Genomic DNA, 13,690 nt, shown 5'->3' with positions numbered 1-13,690 from the left:
GGTTTACTAATGCAATGAATCAGAACATGTGCCCTACACGACCATAAAATCTAATATCATAGATCCCTGCTGTAGTGTGAAAAAGTCAAAGGTCATATAATGTCCTTGATCTGTCGAATGGCCGTCACGTGTGCATATCGGTTTGTGCCATCGCGCAGGCATGGCGGGTAGAAACCGCGTTTGACGTGTGACATTGTCTTTTAACCAATGTAAAGGTTTGCAAGATTTGACCGGTTACGTTTTGAATCAAGCTATCAAATACTTTGCCATGCTACAGATTTGTCTACAGACCGCATCGTACACTCTAGAAAAGTGACATGACAGTGAATTATTTTACCTTTTCCAAGATAACCTCATATCGCACAGTTGAACCTAGGACTGAGAAACACCAAAGGCTTTGAGACAACGCCAGAACAAATTATTGATGAATGCAAATGCTTGTCACCTCAGACAGCGAACAGAATTCCAAGGGCAGATATTTATTGGGCACTATTCCGTTAGGCAATAGAAGCCTGTGTGAAAGTGTACATATGTATAACATATCACAAAATTATAATATCCCATACAAAATCAATAGGAATGCGCATGCTGTGAACCTACAGCAGAGGTCTTTACAACGTTCTAGGAACGCGGGGGTGATTGAGTGGTGTGGCCACGGAAGGAGGCAAAGCAGCTCTGTATCTGTATCTATATCTGTATCTATATAGCCGGTACAACCGCCATTAGGCGTAACACACCAGCTTCGCAGGCACCTGGCGCGGAAGCATCTGGTCATATTACACCTAACGGTCTGTTACACCTAGTTTTTTCATATCTGACTACAACCGTTCTTTAAAGCTACTTAGTGAAGATGCTCCTACAGTACTTGATGACAACGAGTTCCATTCTACTATATATATGGTTCTCGGAAAATGCGAATGTTTGAACACATCAATCTTTGGCTGATAACTCTGTCAAGCCTTCGACTTTCCCCCGTGCTCCAACCTACGCCACCCACTTCATTTGCCTGATAAACGAGTCTACGAAGCAGTCTTTAACCCACTACACTTGCCAATAAGATAAGGATACGCCCTGGTGTGGATGGATCAAATGAGTCGGTACCAAAGCGTAACCTGTACTTTCAAGAACAAAACGGTTGGCTCAGGTGGTTGGCCAGCTTTTGATACAAACGAACAAACTTAATTAACAAACAAGCAAAATACTGCAAAATATTCGGTATTTTAGTCATCTTAAGCCCCTATCACACTTGTGCGTATATACAAGCCCGCATGAGTTGCGTATTAACATGATTTGGGTTTAGGTTAACTTTGCAGCCAAAGAAGTAATTTCTTTGGTTTGATAACTAGACTGCTCAGCGGTGGGTCAAAATAGAAAACAACTTCCTCCCCGCAGAATTTACTTGAATATACGCACAAGTGTGACAGGGCCCTCTCGCCGATGCTATTTACTATCTCTTGTAAGATGTGAGTATAAGTATGGGCATTTTTATTCTCTGAAGCAAAAAAAAAACAGCTAAATAAGAACTAGCACTGTACTTAACCTTTCGGAAATACGAACATTGTAGGCGATGAACGTAATGATATTGCACCGCATACATTTCTAAATTCACTTAGCACACCTTTCGTAATCTCAGTACGTCACAGTTGGACTTCAAGTTCTTGAGGCGAATACAGACAATGCATTCATACCGCTTCCCAGACAATGACTATCTTGGGGCACCATGAATTCGCCTTAAGAATCGCCTCAAGGCAGAGCTCGATACCCTACTGTGACTTTCTGAGAGTACAAAATGTGTGCTTTATATATAACCGTTAGTGGATTTAGGAATGCGTGTGGCGCAATTAGTCTCTACCAGACTAACTATGCCGGCTATAAGGAGAATGTTTGCCGGGGGACTTTGGCCATCGAGGGTATAACCAGGCAAAATTTGACCCTCTCTCCGCAGCCGACTCTGTTCATACAATTGACTCTATTTGGCCAATTTCTACTATTTTCCCAGCGACCGCCGGAGGCTGGTAGAGCCTATGGCGCAATGTCATCTCTCTGATCGCCTACAGTGTTCATATTTCCGAAATATTAAGTAGTGTTGATTTTAGCTGTTGTTTTGGGTCTATCGTGAGGCGAATTTATGTCGCCTCCCAGACTAACGTCGTCTGAAACCTCCCCAGAGAAACCGTCAACAAATTGTCAATTTCCCTGCCACGCCTTTAAACACGAAGAGGGAACCTTTCTGCCGACGGATCACGTTCATCGTTACAGTTTAACTCTCCTGGTGACATCATAAAATCATAAGGTCTCGACTGTGGTCGTTATGGTGGGATATACGCAAACAACGAGACCAATCTGTCTTATTAATTGGCTGACACCTACCTCTAAGGGCTCAAAAATACATCAGTCGCATGTACAATAGGTGACTTTTTATCGTGTTATAGCTTTTAATGCGGGACGAAAAGTCACAAGTCAATTTAGGGCAATAACGACATTAGTATACAATTTTCAAAAATGAACTTGTGCGACGCTAAAATGAGACATAAGGATATGTTACAGAAAAAATCATTTGTACATTCAAAGAAGGCCAAGTCAGGCTTTTAGAACTGTTCTGTTGGTCTTGACAAGGTAGAGAACTCTAAGAAGTTCACTTTTAATGACTAGACTGCAGTCAGAAAATCAGATAAGATTGATTTATACTTCCGCAATTTCTTTATACAGCGAAATCCTAAAAATGGTCAAATTTGACGTGACAAATCTCATTTCTCATTTTTCTTTGACTTTTCAGGATTACAAACATACATGTAATGTTACATTTTGTGACAGTACAAATGTGTTTCTGTAACATATCTTTATGCCTCATTTCGTCGTCCCACGAAATAAATAGATCATGCGCCATGTTCTAATTGTTCATCATGATTCGAATTGTTAAGTAGGTCTACAGACAGAAAACTTTTCAGAGAGGCCAAATATTAATGTATACGGGAAATCTCCAAGGTACTGAAAGTAGGAGAAATCTTACATCTCTAATATGACTTCCTGCCGCCTTCGCGGTCGGAGGTTACGAAAGAGAACCAATATCTCCAAATGTCAACTCTTCAGCCTTGGGGATTTATGTGAAATGGAAAATTTATCGCAAAGGTTCTAATGTTTTTATGCCGCCGTTGTTTAGCAGGAGTGAATGCCAGTACATTATCCCCAAAAGGAACTACCTTTTGATCTACAAACCCCCGGCTTGTTCCCAGGGGACCGATGCGGATGACAGGGCCTGACTTGTTCGTAAAATCACGACTAGGTAGACTAATAGTACTGCTCGCGGCAGCTCTGTGCGAGCACGTAGCGTGATAAGTAGGCAGTGCTGAGCGTTATATACGGAGAAGCTGTTCGGTAAGTACATGGAATGTTTGTCACCTCGTTTCGTGTTTCAGGTGCGGCGCAATTTCACGGTACGTGAGAATCTGACCAAAAAATACAACCAGCTATTTTTCTTATTTTACTAGCATTAGATGAAAAGTTGTACAGATTGCACAGGAATGGTATCAATATTGGAAAAATAGTTTTATCCCTGTAAACGTGATCCCAAAGTATCCGATTGAAAATCTATTGTACACGTCCATGTGTTCAAATACGTTTTCTTGTCAGTACATGTTGATGCGCAAGGAAAAAAACTACGTTGTTCGCGCCTACGTTGCTAGCGGGTGTCTTAAAGTACTATGGCGCACATCATGTGAGCTTCATTGCTAATGCTTGACGCACAAATTTTGTCAATAGACTGGAGAACGTTTTTAGTTCTCTCTTTTGCTGTCAAAGGTTCTAATGTTTTTATGCCGCAACCAACATATCATGTACAACCAACATATCATGTATTATGTGCAACCAACATATCATGTACGCCGTATATTGCTTTAGGGCATTTGTATAGTTCCTAGCAAAAAGTAGATATATCTATTACCATACTTCATTCTTACATTCTAATTTCCAATTCAATGGGATATGATTTGTATCATAAAGCATCAAACACGCGTGGTGAATTTCTTCTCGCTTAAGCTCCGCCTAAGACGTCAATTTTTACGCCAAGGAGAAACAATCTGTCTAGATTTGGCGCAGACCCTAACTCATGTGGATGCACAGTCATATACGTTTTGCTTCTTAAGCATTTTGTCATATTGCCTTTCCCATACTTCTAATCTCGCTATGCCCGTGCATTCTATTTCTTATGGAAGAACATGCTACATCAGCTACATCATCAGTCAACGCGGCTTTAGTGAAATCCATGTATTGTTCAGGTGAAAATCCACCTGTCACGAACACCCACCTGTTCCGTGGCGTGGCTCATGAGGGTCCAGTTTCTCTCCTACATGTTGGATAACCGCGAGACTTCGCGTCGTCGAGCAAAACCCGCCGTAATCCGGAAAACCCATCGTCTGATGGTTTAATGTTTCTTGTTAATGCGGGTTTACATTTGTCAGGTTTCACTGCGGGAAACCAAACGTGACGCCGGGAGGTCCATTTGCAGTAAACGCGCGTAAATCGCGAAGATTACGAAGTTGGGATCCAGTTTCTGCCGCTAAACTTAACAATAACATCTCAAACTGGGCATATGTGGGCACAAAGCTACCAAATCAGACAAGCTATTATTACGAACAAGCGATATTCTCTATAAACTTTTATTCAACCTTTTCGTGCCCGGTAGTCCGTCCTCACGTCGGAAGCTAGCTTTTTTCATTGATATATATATACTCGACGTTTTCAACTCGCATTGCTAAACCTGGGGTATTATAGTGTCCACTCGGTCGACATGGGACAAGTCAACCACAGCGGACGGATTAAGGAAGATGCTGTCCACTGGGTGCTAATCTGACATCCTCAATTGACCTTCACCGCAGTCAGTGAGTTCAAGAGCTTTAGTGGGTTTTATGGTAGGCTACAAGGTGATCAAGGCGGCGGCACCGGGACTGTGGGCTAGCCAGGCGTGATATTGAATGAGGAAGATAAAAAGATCCAGAGACAACCCGCGAGCTGAATTATTTTACGGTGTTACGCGGCGGGATCCTCTGCGGTTGCCACGTCATTCACAGTGACAGCCCGAGACAACGTCTGGCCCTCAGTTTTGATCTCATTCACGGATCACTTACCCCGCGACAGCAGCAACGCGCCAGCAAGTCTGAGAGACGAAATTACCTGGTGCGGAGAGACATAATCGTGTTTTTGCAATGCAGAACTCTTGTGGAGTACCGCATGCTTGAAACTAATACAACCGCAACTTGATAGAACTTTTGCCTGATCGAAAACGATGAGTCTACGAACGGGATTAAAAGTTTCCTGAGTCATGCGCCTCAAATCGAAAGTTGTTCAAGCGGTACAAAGCTCATCTAATGAAGAGTAATCCCTCGCATACAAACTCTGAGCATGAAAAGCCATTACCGTTCATATAACTTTTAATAGATACAGCGTAACGGCATAAAAAGAAAAGTAATAGCGCGGAGGTAATTGTTGGCAGACGAACAGATATATCCACAATGTCATAAGAGAGCATCTTTCAACATCAGGATGCAAGCTGGCAATGGCGAAGGAAATGCTTAAAATCTGCTGCGACAGTGCTTAGTTTCTTCCTCGTGTGCATCCGAAGGAAGAAAATCGTTGCCAAAAAAAAGTGCTCATAAATTGCAAGTTTTGCAGAATTATGGAGGTTAGACATCCTAGCGCCTAAGAAACCCTACACAGGAAAATACCGGATGTGCAAACATACTGTGTTAACAACACATCTGGAAGAAGACTATTCAGTTCTGAACTTTCGATCCAACACAAGGGATCCCTCGCCACACGAAGTTTCATTCGAAACCTTGAAGTATACTGACTGACTCTATGGTGACATCTGACCTTCCGGAAATGTGACGTTAGAAGTGGGTCAACGGTGCCTAGGCGCTCGCACATAAGACATGTAATATCTTTGACAGAGTAATGTCATGACATTTCTTGATTGAAGAATTGGTTGTTGACTTACTTTGTAAGCATAGAGGTCCCTTGAATCCAGGTGGGCAGACACACCCTACGGGGTCTGGAACACAGAGCATGCGGCCTCGGCACCCGTCTATCGAACCCATAGAGTTGCAGCGGAAGTTGCAAGCCTGTCCGAAACGGTTCCCACCGCAGCCTGGTTGAAACAGATTTAACATATGGTTTTACTTCATACAGTCAATTACAGATATGAATTGTTGTTGTTAGGGGTAGTTTTTGCAATGTTTTAATCACAAGTCAATGAGACCACAATGGATTACATGTCAACACGATTGCTCAAAGTGGTGAATTCTGACGGGGTCTTGCAAGTCCCGTCTTTTATTAAAAGTACGGTCACTTAGACTTTTTTGTTGCTTTATTGGCACAGTTTTGTTTATTATTTTTCATTCATTGTCCGCTTCAGGCTTGAAGGCCTATACACACTTATACACATCTAAGCAACAACAACAATGCCTACAGTACATGTATCAACATGTTTCTGTTTATGCAGAATAGGATATTCCTTAATTCCTCTTACCCCTGTCGCAGTTGGTACCGTTAAACCCGGGTGCGCAGATGCACTCTCCTGTCGTGTGGTCACACTGGCCACCGTTGTAGCACACAGGACAGTCCTTCTCGCAGTTCTCGCCCCATTTTCTCGCCGCACAACCTAGAAAAGACAAATGCCTCCATCAGCGTAAGGGACTATCCTCTAGCTCTACCAGGTTTCGTGGATCGCTGGAAAAATAGTAGAAATTGTCCAAATAGAGTGAATAGTATGCTAAGAGAGTCGGCAAAGGAGAGAGGGACAATGTTGTGAATAGGTCGTTGGTCGCCTATTGTTTCTCTCTCCGTATACCCGACGCCCATAACATACTATTCACTCTATTTGGCCAGTTTTTACTATTTTTCCAGCCATCCACGGAGCCTAGTAGAGGCTAGTAAGAGACTAGTGCGCCCTATCGTTTGACCTTATCTTTGAGCAGATGTTTTCAGGGAATGCCATGACATTTTCTAGTTCATCCGGTTTTGTAACACGTAGACAAAAATGCTACGATTTTATCCCCAACGTTTGTTTGCAGAATACATGTTCTAATCTCCGAGCAGATGAAGAAAAGCAAAATCATAAAGTTTCTCAAGATCCCGGTTCCGTGGAGCAGCGTCTACCTCTGCTTGTAGAAAGGCCCGCGAAACCGCGAGCTTGAGAAACGTAACGATTTTTCCTTTCTACATCTACTTGGAGATTGTACATGTTTGACCCGATCCTTAACCAGTGCGGGGCTCACAACGTGAACCGGATGTTGCCTGTTTCCCGCCAGTGCGGTCTGCCGGAAGTAGGACGTGTTAGTTAATGGCACTCTCTCGCTTCGTACGAGGTTTTCCTACACTCCCGCTCGGAAGTTCAGGCGGGAATTCTCAGATTGGTGCGGACTGATAAGTGCAAGTAGAAAACTTGTTGCACTTTCTGCACTGAACTTTATGTGTGTCCGAAATAACATAGTTTGCTCCTTGCCACCTCTATAGTGTCAGGTATTCTTCGCAAAGTGGACTGAGGAATCTGTTGATGAAAATCATCAAGGATCACAATTGTTATTGTCCGAATCTCCAGTCACCAGTTCCCTGCTTACTTAGCGAATGTTTTACGATTTGCAACGACTGGTAGGATCAAGAACCATTAAATTCACCAGTCTGTTATGCTTGGGTCACATTTCCAATCCGTGGCCCGGCCAGGCAGTCTTTGGGAACGTAAAGTATGATACAAAAGACCACTAAAAGCACATAACGTACCATATTTCTAAGAGCATAGCTTGTGCATATCTATTGATAGACACTTTGATTTATCGTTTCCGCAAACAGCCCGACCGGGCCCCGGCTGGTAATTGTGACCCTAGCATTAATTATGATTCATATTTCCCCGCGGAATATAGGAACCGACCTCTAACGATGAGCCTCATGATGCCTTGTTGCCGAGTCGCGTAGAAGCCGAAGTAGAAGACCTCGTAGATTCCCGTGTCCGACTTCTTGGCTTGACGGATAATCAACTCAGGCCTGGGAAGATACAAGAGCACAATGTTATTGCTTAGCCACATTTGCCTTGCCTGATTTCAATCAAGCCTCCTGTAACGGCTCGCCGCCCTGTAACCGCCTTGCCGCGGAGGGGACAGAAACCCCCGGACAGCTGGAGTTTGCGTTATACAGACTACATTTTGCCATATAAAAGTATAGATATATAACCTTGACATCGAATATTTGACTGTTATTTAATTATATCCCTTCTAACTATCGCAAAAAGCAACGTAAATAAGCTGGCAACACAGCCATGGTAGTGAACAACACAGTTGAGTCGTCATTGACAAAATCGACCCTTACCAACATCCGTTTTCTCATCCCCTATACCCACTACCATCCCTGATAAAATGTCTAAACAATTTATGCAACTTTTAGAAACTCATTTACGTTTATTTGTTTAGATTCTCGTGTCCAACTTCTTGGCTTGGCGGATAGTCAAATCAGGCCTGGCAAAATACAAGGGTTCTATATCATTCCATATCCACATTTTGTCCGATAAAAGCATTGATATTGAATAGTGGAGATTTCCCTAGCTATCCGAAACGTAATGAAAAGAACCTAACAGAACAACAACGATAGGACAGTGGGAAATGAAAGCAGCACATCTGAACCATCACTGGAAAAAAAAACTTACCAACATCCTTCCTACCATCTCCTCTCCCCACTACCATTTTTGATACAAAATATCTAAATAAATGTGTAATATTTTCATTCCTTTCATGTTTATTTGTTTACCTGTCATTGACGGGATTGTTGACGGATTTGCCGTCCTTCTTCCACGCGATGGCCACGTCAGGCTTCCGGCTACGCATGGTCATGCGCAACGTCACGTCCTCCCCCAGGTTCACGGTCTTGGTGAACTCCACGGGGAAGAAGTGTGCTGAGGGCGCAACGATCGGGAGATAACGGTCAACAACACAGGAACACTTCACAGGCAACAATGGCTCTTATTTTGACGAACTGTTATTGTCACATACTGTAAGTGCAGAAATGTTCGCGGTGGTTTATGTTGGCGGTTTTCCAGCGCGAACTTTTAAACCACCGCGACCACCCCATTTTCTCCCTACCGCGAAATAAAAACCACGCGAACTTGAAATGCATTTACAGTATCAGTAAGGTCACGTGATCTAGGTGGCCATTTGACTCTGATGAAGGCTTTTAAAAAGTACACACAGTAGAAAATTCGTACTCGGTCAGGAAGACTGTTAGCTTTTTATGATTACAATTATCAGAAATATATCATTAACGCCAATTAATCCATTCATTCCAATTTCAAGAAACTATTCTTTTGAAAGGTATTTGACGCCATGCCCAACATATTAATCGCTTCACTGAGCTGATAAGCGTAACTTAACCCAACCTAGCCTGAGAAAAATATAACCTGACGGACAAAACCCATAACATTCTCAGGAGGATATAGCATTTTTTTTAAATTTTATTTCTGTATTCTTTTACTAGGGTAGCTCCCTCAGTGGCTTGGCACTGATTTACGAAATCGTATCCATACTCATAGTCATAGTCCATTTCGTGCCAGGTCGTAAGGATTGGAGGTGAGAGGTCACACAATTCTTTTGCACAGTGTTTTGAATTATTGTATAGATGAAATGGCTTCAACATCTACCGGCAGCATAACATAACAAACACCACATCTACGATTGTAAGATGACATCAGTTTTTAAAAAGGTCACGCGGTTAAAAACATCAGAGCATCAGGATGGAAGAAGGGAACCGGCTGCACAGGAAACACATTCTTGGCGTCCGGTTCGCAAAGGCCGGGACATGTTTTTAATCGCCTGTGGCCGTTTGGCGGATGTCGATATGAACAGGATGACATTCAACACTTGGCGAGAAACATTCTGATACTCTCTGATTCGATGTGCGAAAGTGTCCTCTATATCGACGGTTTCCAAACATTCCAGGTGTTGTCAGTACATTTGCTGACTTACTGATCTTTTTTTTTACAAAGCACAGAAACAGATTGAGGGGGGAATTAGTCATTTGTTATCTGTTGAAATACATGTCAGCAAGAAGACTTTTGCCAGATGGTGACATAGATTATGAATGTATTGCTGTTCGTACATAAAACAGAGAAGCAGATAACTTACGAGTTGCGCCATGCGCACTCATCATGATATCATTCATCATAACCTCCGGCAAGAAGTTTATGTTTTAAACTGCGTTGGGTCGGGATAGCTCAACCATCAATCAATAGAGCACAACTACCCCAAGCCAACAAGACATTGCTCTTGACCAGACGTGATAGTCACCCTTCGGCAGAAACCTCGTCCCAAAGAGGGTCCACGTACCTTTCCTATTGACCTTCGGCAAGAAGTTTATGTTTTCACATGCGTTGGGTCAGGATATCTTAACCATCAACCAATAGAGCACATTCAATTACCCCCAGACAACCAGGCATTGCTCTTGGACAGGCTTAATTGTCATCCTTCAGGAGAAACCTTGTCCCAAAGAAGGTCCACGTACCTTTCCTGTTAACCTTGAGGGTGATGATCTTGGACACTCTCTTGTCTCCGCCATTCTTCATCCGGGCTTTGCAGGAGAACGCGCCAACCTGTGGGGGAAGCACAGAAATCTGTCAGCAGACCGTCCGAGGTGTCTAGACATTCACCGTTTCCAATGTCGTGGGTTGAAATCACATGTCGGGCAGATTCGTTCTCCTAAACATTGCTTTTTCTTCCCTCGCTGTTTTTCTCTGCCTTTCTGTCCCCATCTTTGTTTACAATTTGTTCATGGTAATTCAGACATAAATGTCAAAAGCTATGCTCTAAATTGTTTTCATCTTATTTTTTTCATTTCTAGCAAGTCAATTCGCTTGTTTTGTCTCTTTTGGAAAACAATTACAGCGTGACCGTGGATAGTTTGTCTGAAAACTCATTTTAGAGCATTCTGTCTTACAAATCCTTTTCTTTGTCAGAGTTACTTTATCATTTATCGCTCATAATCAATCTTGATTGGTATAGAGGAGGAGGGCCTAGTATAAGCTATGCATGCCTTTTCCCTCCTCATGCACCTGTTTTATCTATTGTTTATCGTATCATATATTATGTACTTTCTTGTCGTATAAATAAACAAATAAACGAAGCATAGCCTGTACAAAAACGCACAAACGAACAGCTATATCAAGACTTGCCAACAGTCTCAGGCAAAATAAAAGCAAGAAGATTGAAATTAGCTGCTCTTTGCATTAGACATCCTGATATCACAGCCTCCACACTAGTGTTATGGGAGCCTACAAAAGGGAAAAGAAGCCTTGGAAGACCAAAAGAAACCTTCATCGAAGTGAAGGAAATCTAGTCCCTGATGGAAGATAGGGTGGAGTGGAGGAAGCTTTCAAGTTTGGTTCGAGCGGGAGCTTGACCAAAGTAAGTAAGTAAGTTGTACATACCTGTGCGTACCCAGCTGCCGCCAACATCCTCACGGCCACACCGTTGGGCGGGATCATGTAGGTGACCCGTTTGTCCGTGACCTTTTTACCGGAGCCTGTGTCCAGCTCAACCCGCAGGGGGTACTTCCCTGCCCCCGCCGGCTGCCTCTGCTGGACGATGTCACCCATGGAGTAACAGTAGATGTACGTGTCTCTGTCCTGAGGGTCCACCGCCGGGAAGGCGTTCAGCACTGCCATGTCCACAGTTAGCCCTGGGGAAATTTAACATCATTTTATCATCCAAGATATGTTACTCTAGCAACTGGATATGTTTGCTAAAAAGCAACCTTTTTTTCATCAATTACGGATTTACAAGTCTAAAAAATCTTTTCCGTTGCTCGAATAACAGTTATCAAACGGTTATATCCACCGTTAGTCCTGGGGGAAATACAACATCATTTTATTATCAAAGACTAGAGGGTCCAAAGTTATGTCACTTCTTCCCGACCACAAGATCTACCAACCCAAAATCGTGACCATAGCTTGTCCAGAACAGGAGATATAAAAACCGGAATGTCCGATGCAGTAACATAGAAAGGCGCCAGGGGGCCCAAAATCTAATCATTTCGAGGCCTTCATTGATTAATCACCTAAATTGATTAACAAGATGTACCCATATATGAAATATCAAGACAGTCCATCTATGCATTCTCGAATTACCGTGTACACATACGGACACACAGACACACACACGAACGCTAGCGAAAATGTAACCTTATTGGAGAGAACATTTATTACTCGAGCAAGTGGATAGATTTTGACCTTGACTCCATTTTGGATCCACAATTAGCTATTTACAAAAGCTATTCTTCCTGTGGTCTTTGTGATAAACTAATACAATAAAAGACAAGATGACTTCAGAACAGCAATCGACAAGATTAGCCAGAATACAGAAACAATAGGGAATCGATTATGAAAAGGGATCTTTCTTACAAAACCAACACCACACGAAACGAAATCCAGTCAATTCGTTTTAGAATATATATTTTTCAGATCTACAAACATTTTACAAAATCTATCCAGTTGTTTAGATATCTATTATCTTGTGTATCTTATTACCAGGATGTCTAACCTTCATCGACGTATCGTTTCATTATCGTTATCATCACTTGTTAACGATAAGCCTATCCACGGTAAAGTCAGTCATTGAAATCAAGTCAAAGGTCTGCCTATAAATTTCATATCGGAGGTTTTGCAATTCAAAAGATAACGGGGATTGAATTCCTTCTCCACTCGTGTATCTGAGGCTTTATATCATTCTTCAACAAGACATGTCCCTAACCGCTATGGCCGCTATCTCACAGAACCACATTTTGTCCCTGCTAGGTCAGGAGATCTGCCTTCAAAGTTCCTACCCGCTGGCTAATTTCACAACTTTAACTAAATTATGTTCATATTCCTACTTGGCTATAGATGTTGCTTCCGATAATTAGGATTTCTGTTACAGTTATGAAAGAGTATGAACGGATCATTGACGGTTGGAAAATGAGTGACGGTGACGAGTTTGTTTGGGGGTCATCGTTTAAAAGACATTGGACAACAAAGAAGTTCTAACATGACAAGTTAGAAATTGTATGGGTACGAACAACTCAACATATGATGGTCTCGGGAAAGTCTCTGGTTTCGAAAGGTCGTCATAGACAGTCTAAGATCTTACCCTGGACGTGAAGCACAGTCAGACCCAGAGTCACCAACACATGAAGCATCGTCCAACGAGCGAAGCTGCCCCCCTCCATGGTCGCACTCGCCGCTCACTCCTGTGTAGTGTCAACCCCAGCTATCGCAACTGTAGGCTCTCCGAACTACTTATTTCGCAATTTCTGATTTATTTTAGGGTTGGACATATCCTTCCGCTCAACTTTTGGCAGCAAAACACGCTAGCCTAACTGACTCAACTGGAGGAACAGCGGGACTTTCTTATCTACATCTGGCACTTCTTCCGCAGTTCGGCTTTGTTTCCTGCGCTCCGCAACTGGACTGGAAGAAGGGGAGGGGGGCTGGTGTAGGATTTCCTAAGAACCCCACCGATTGTATAAAATGTTACAGTTCACACGGCTCTGTGTAAAGTGATACAATGGAAAATGTTACAACGAAACTTTTGCGACTTTTGAACACAAGTCAGAGAAGACATCTAGTAACGTTATTAACTATGCTGCAAAGTCACCTTTAGGACGCTGTGACTCTAATAGCTAC

The 13,690-nt window shown here is 42.7% G+C and overlaps 1 protein-coding gene across 1 annotated transcript; it reads right to left on the bottom strand.

The window, feature by feature from the left end:
* Window positions 1-5,687: 5,687 nt before the first annotated feature.
* Window positions 5,688-13,364, bottom strand: LOC136437202 (angiopoietin-1 receptor-like). Its single transcript, XM_066431683.1, has 8 exons — window positions 13,155-13,364; window positions 11,459-11,709; window positions 10,537-10,624; window positions 8,791-8,935; window positions 7,922-8,034; window positions 6,524-6,655; window positions 5,993-6,142; window positions 5,688-5,704 (listed from the first exon to the last, which is right to left on the bottom strand). The coding sequence occupies exons 1-8, from the start codon at window positions 13,231-13,233 to the stop codon at window positions 5,688-5,690; spliced, it is 975 nt and encodes a 324-aa protein (XP_066287780.1). The 5' UTR covers window positions 13,234-13,364.
* Between the last annotated feature and the right edge of the window lie 326 nt (window positions 13,365-13,690).

This window comes from Branchiostoma lanceolatum, chromosome 6 (genome assembly GCF_035083965.1).
Source record: "Branchiostoma lanceolatum isolate klBraLanc5 chromosome 6, klBraLanc5.hap2, whole genome shotgun sequence".
NCBI classification, from domain to species: domain Eukaryota; kingdom Metazoa; phylum Chordata; class Leptocardii; order Amphioxiformes; family Branchiostomatidae; genus Branchiostoma; species Branchiostoma lanceolatum.
This window is presented reverse-complemented; position numbering and strand designations above follow the sequence as displayed.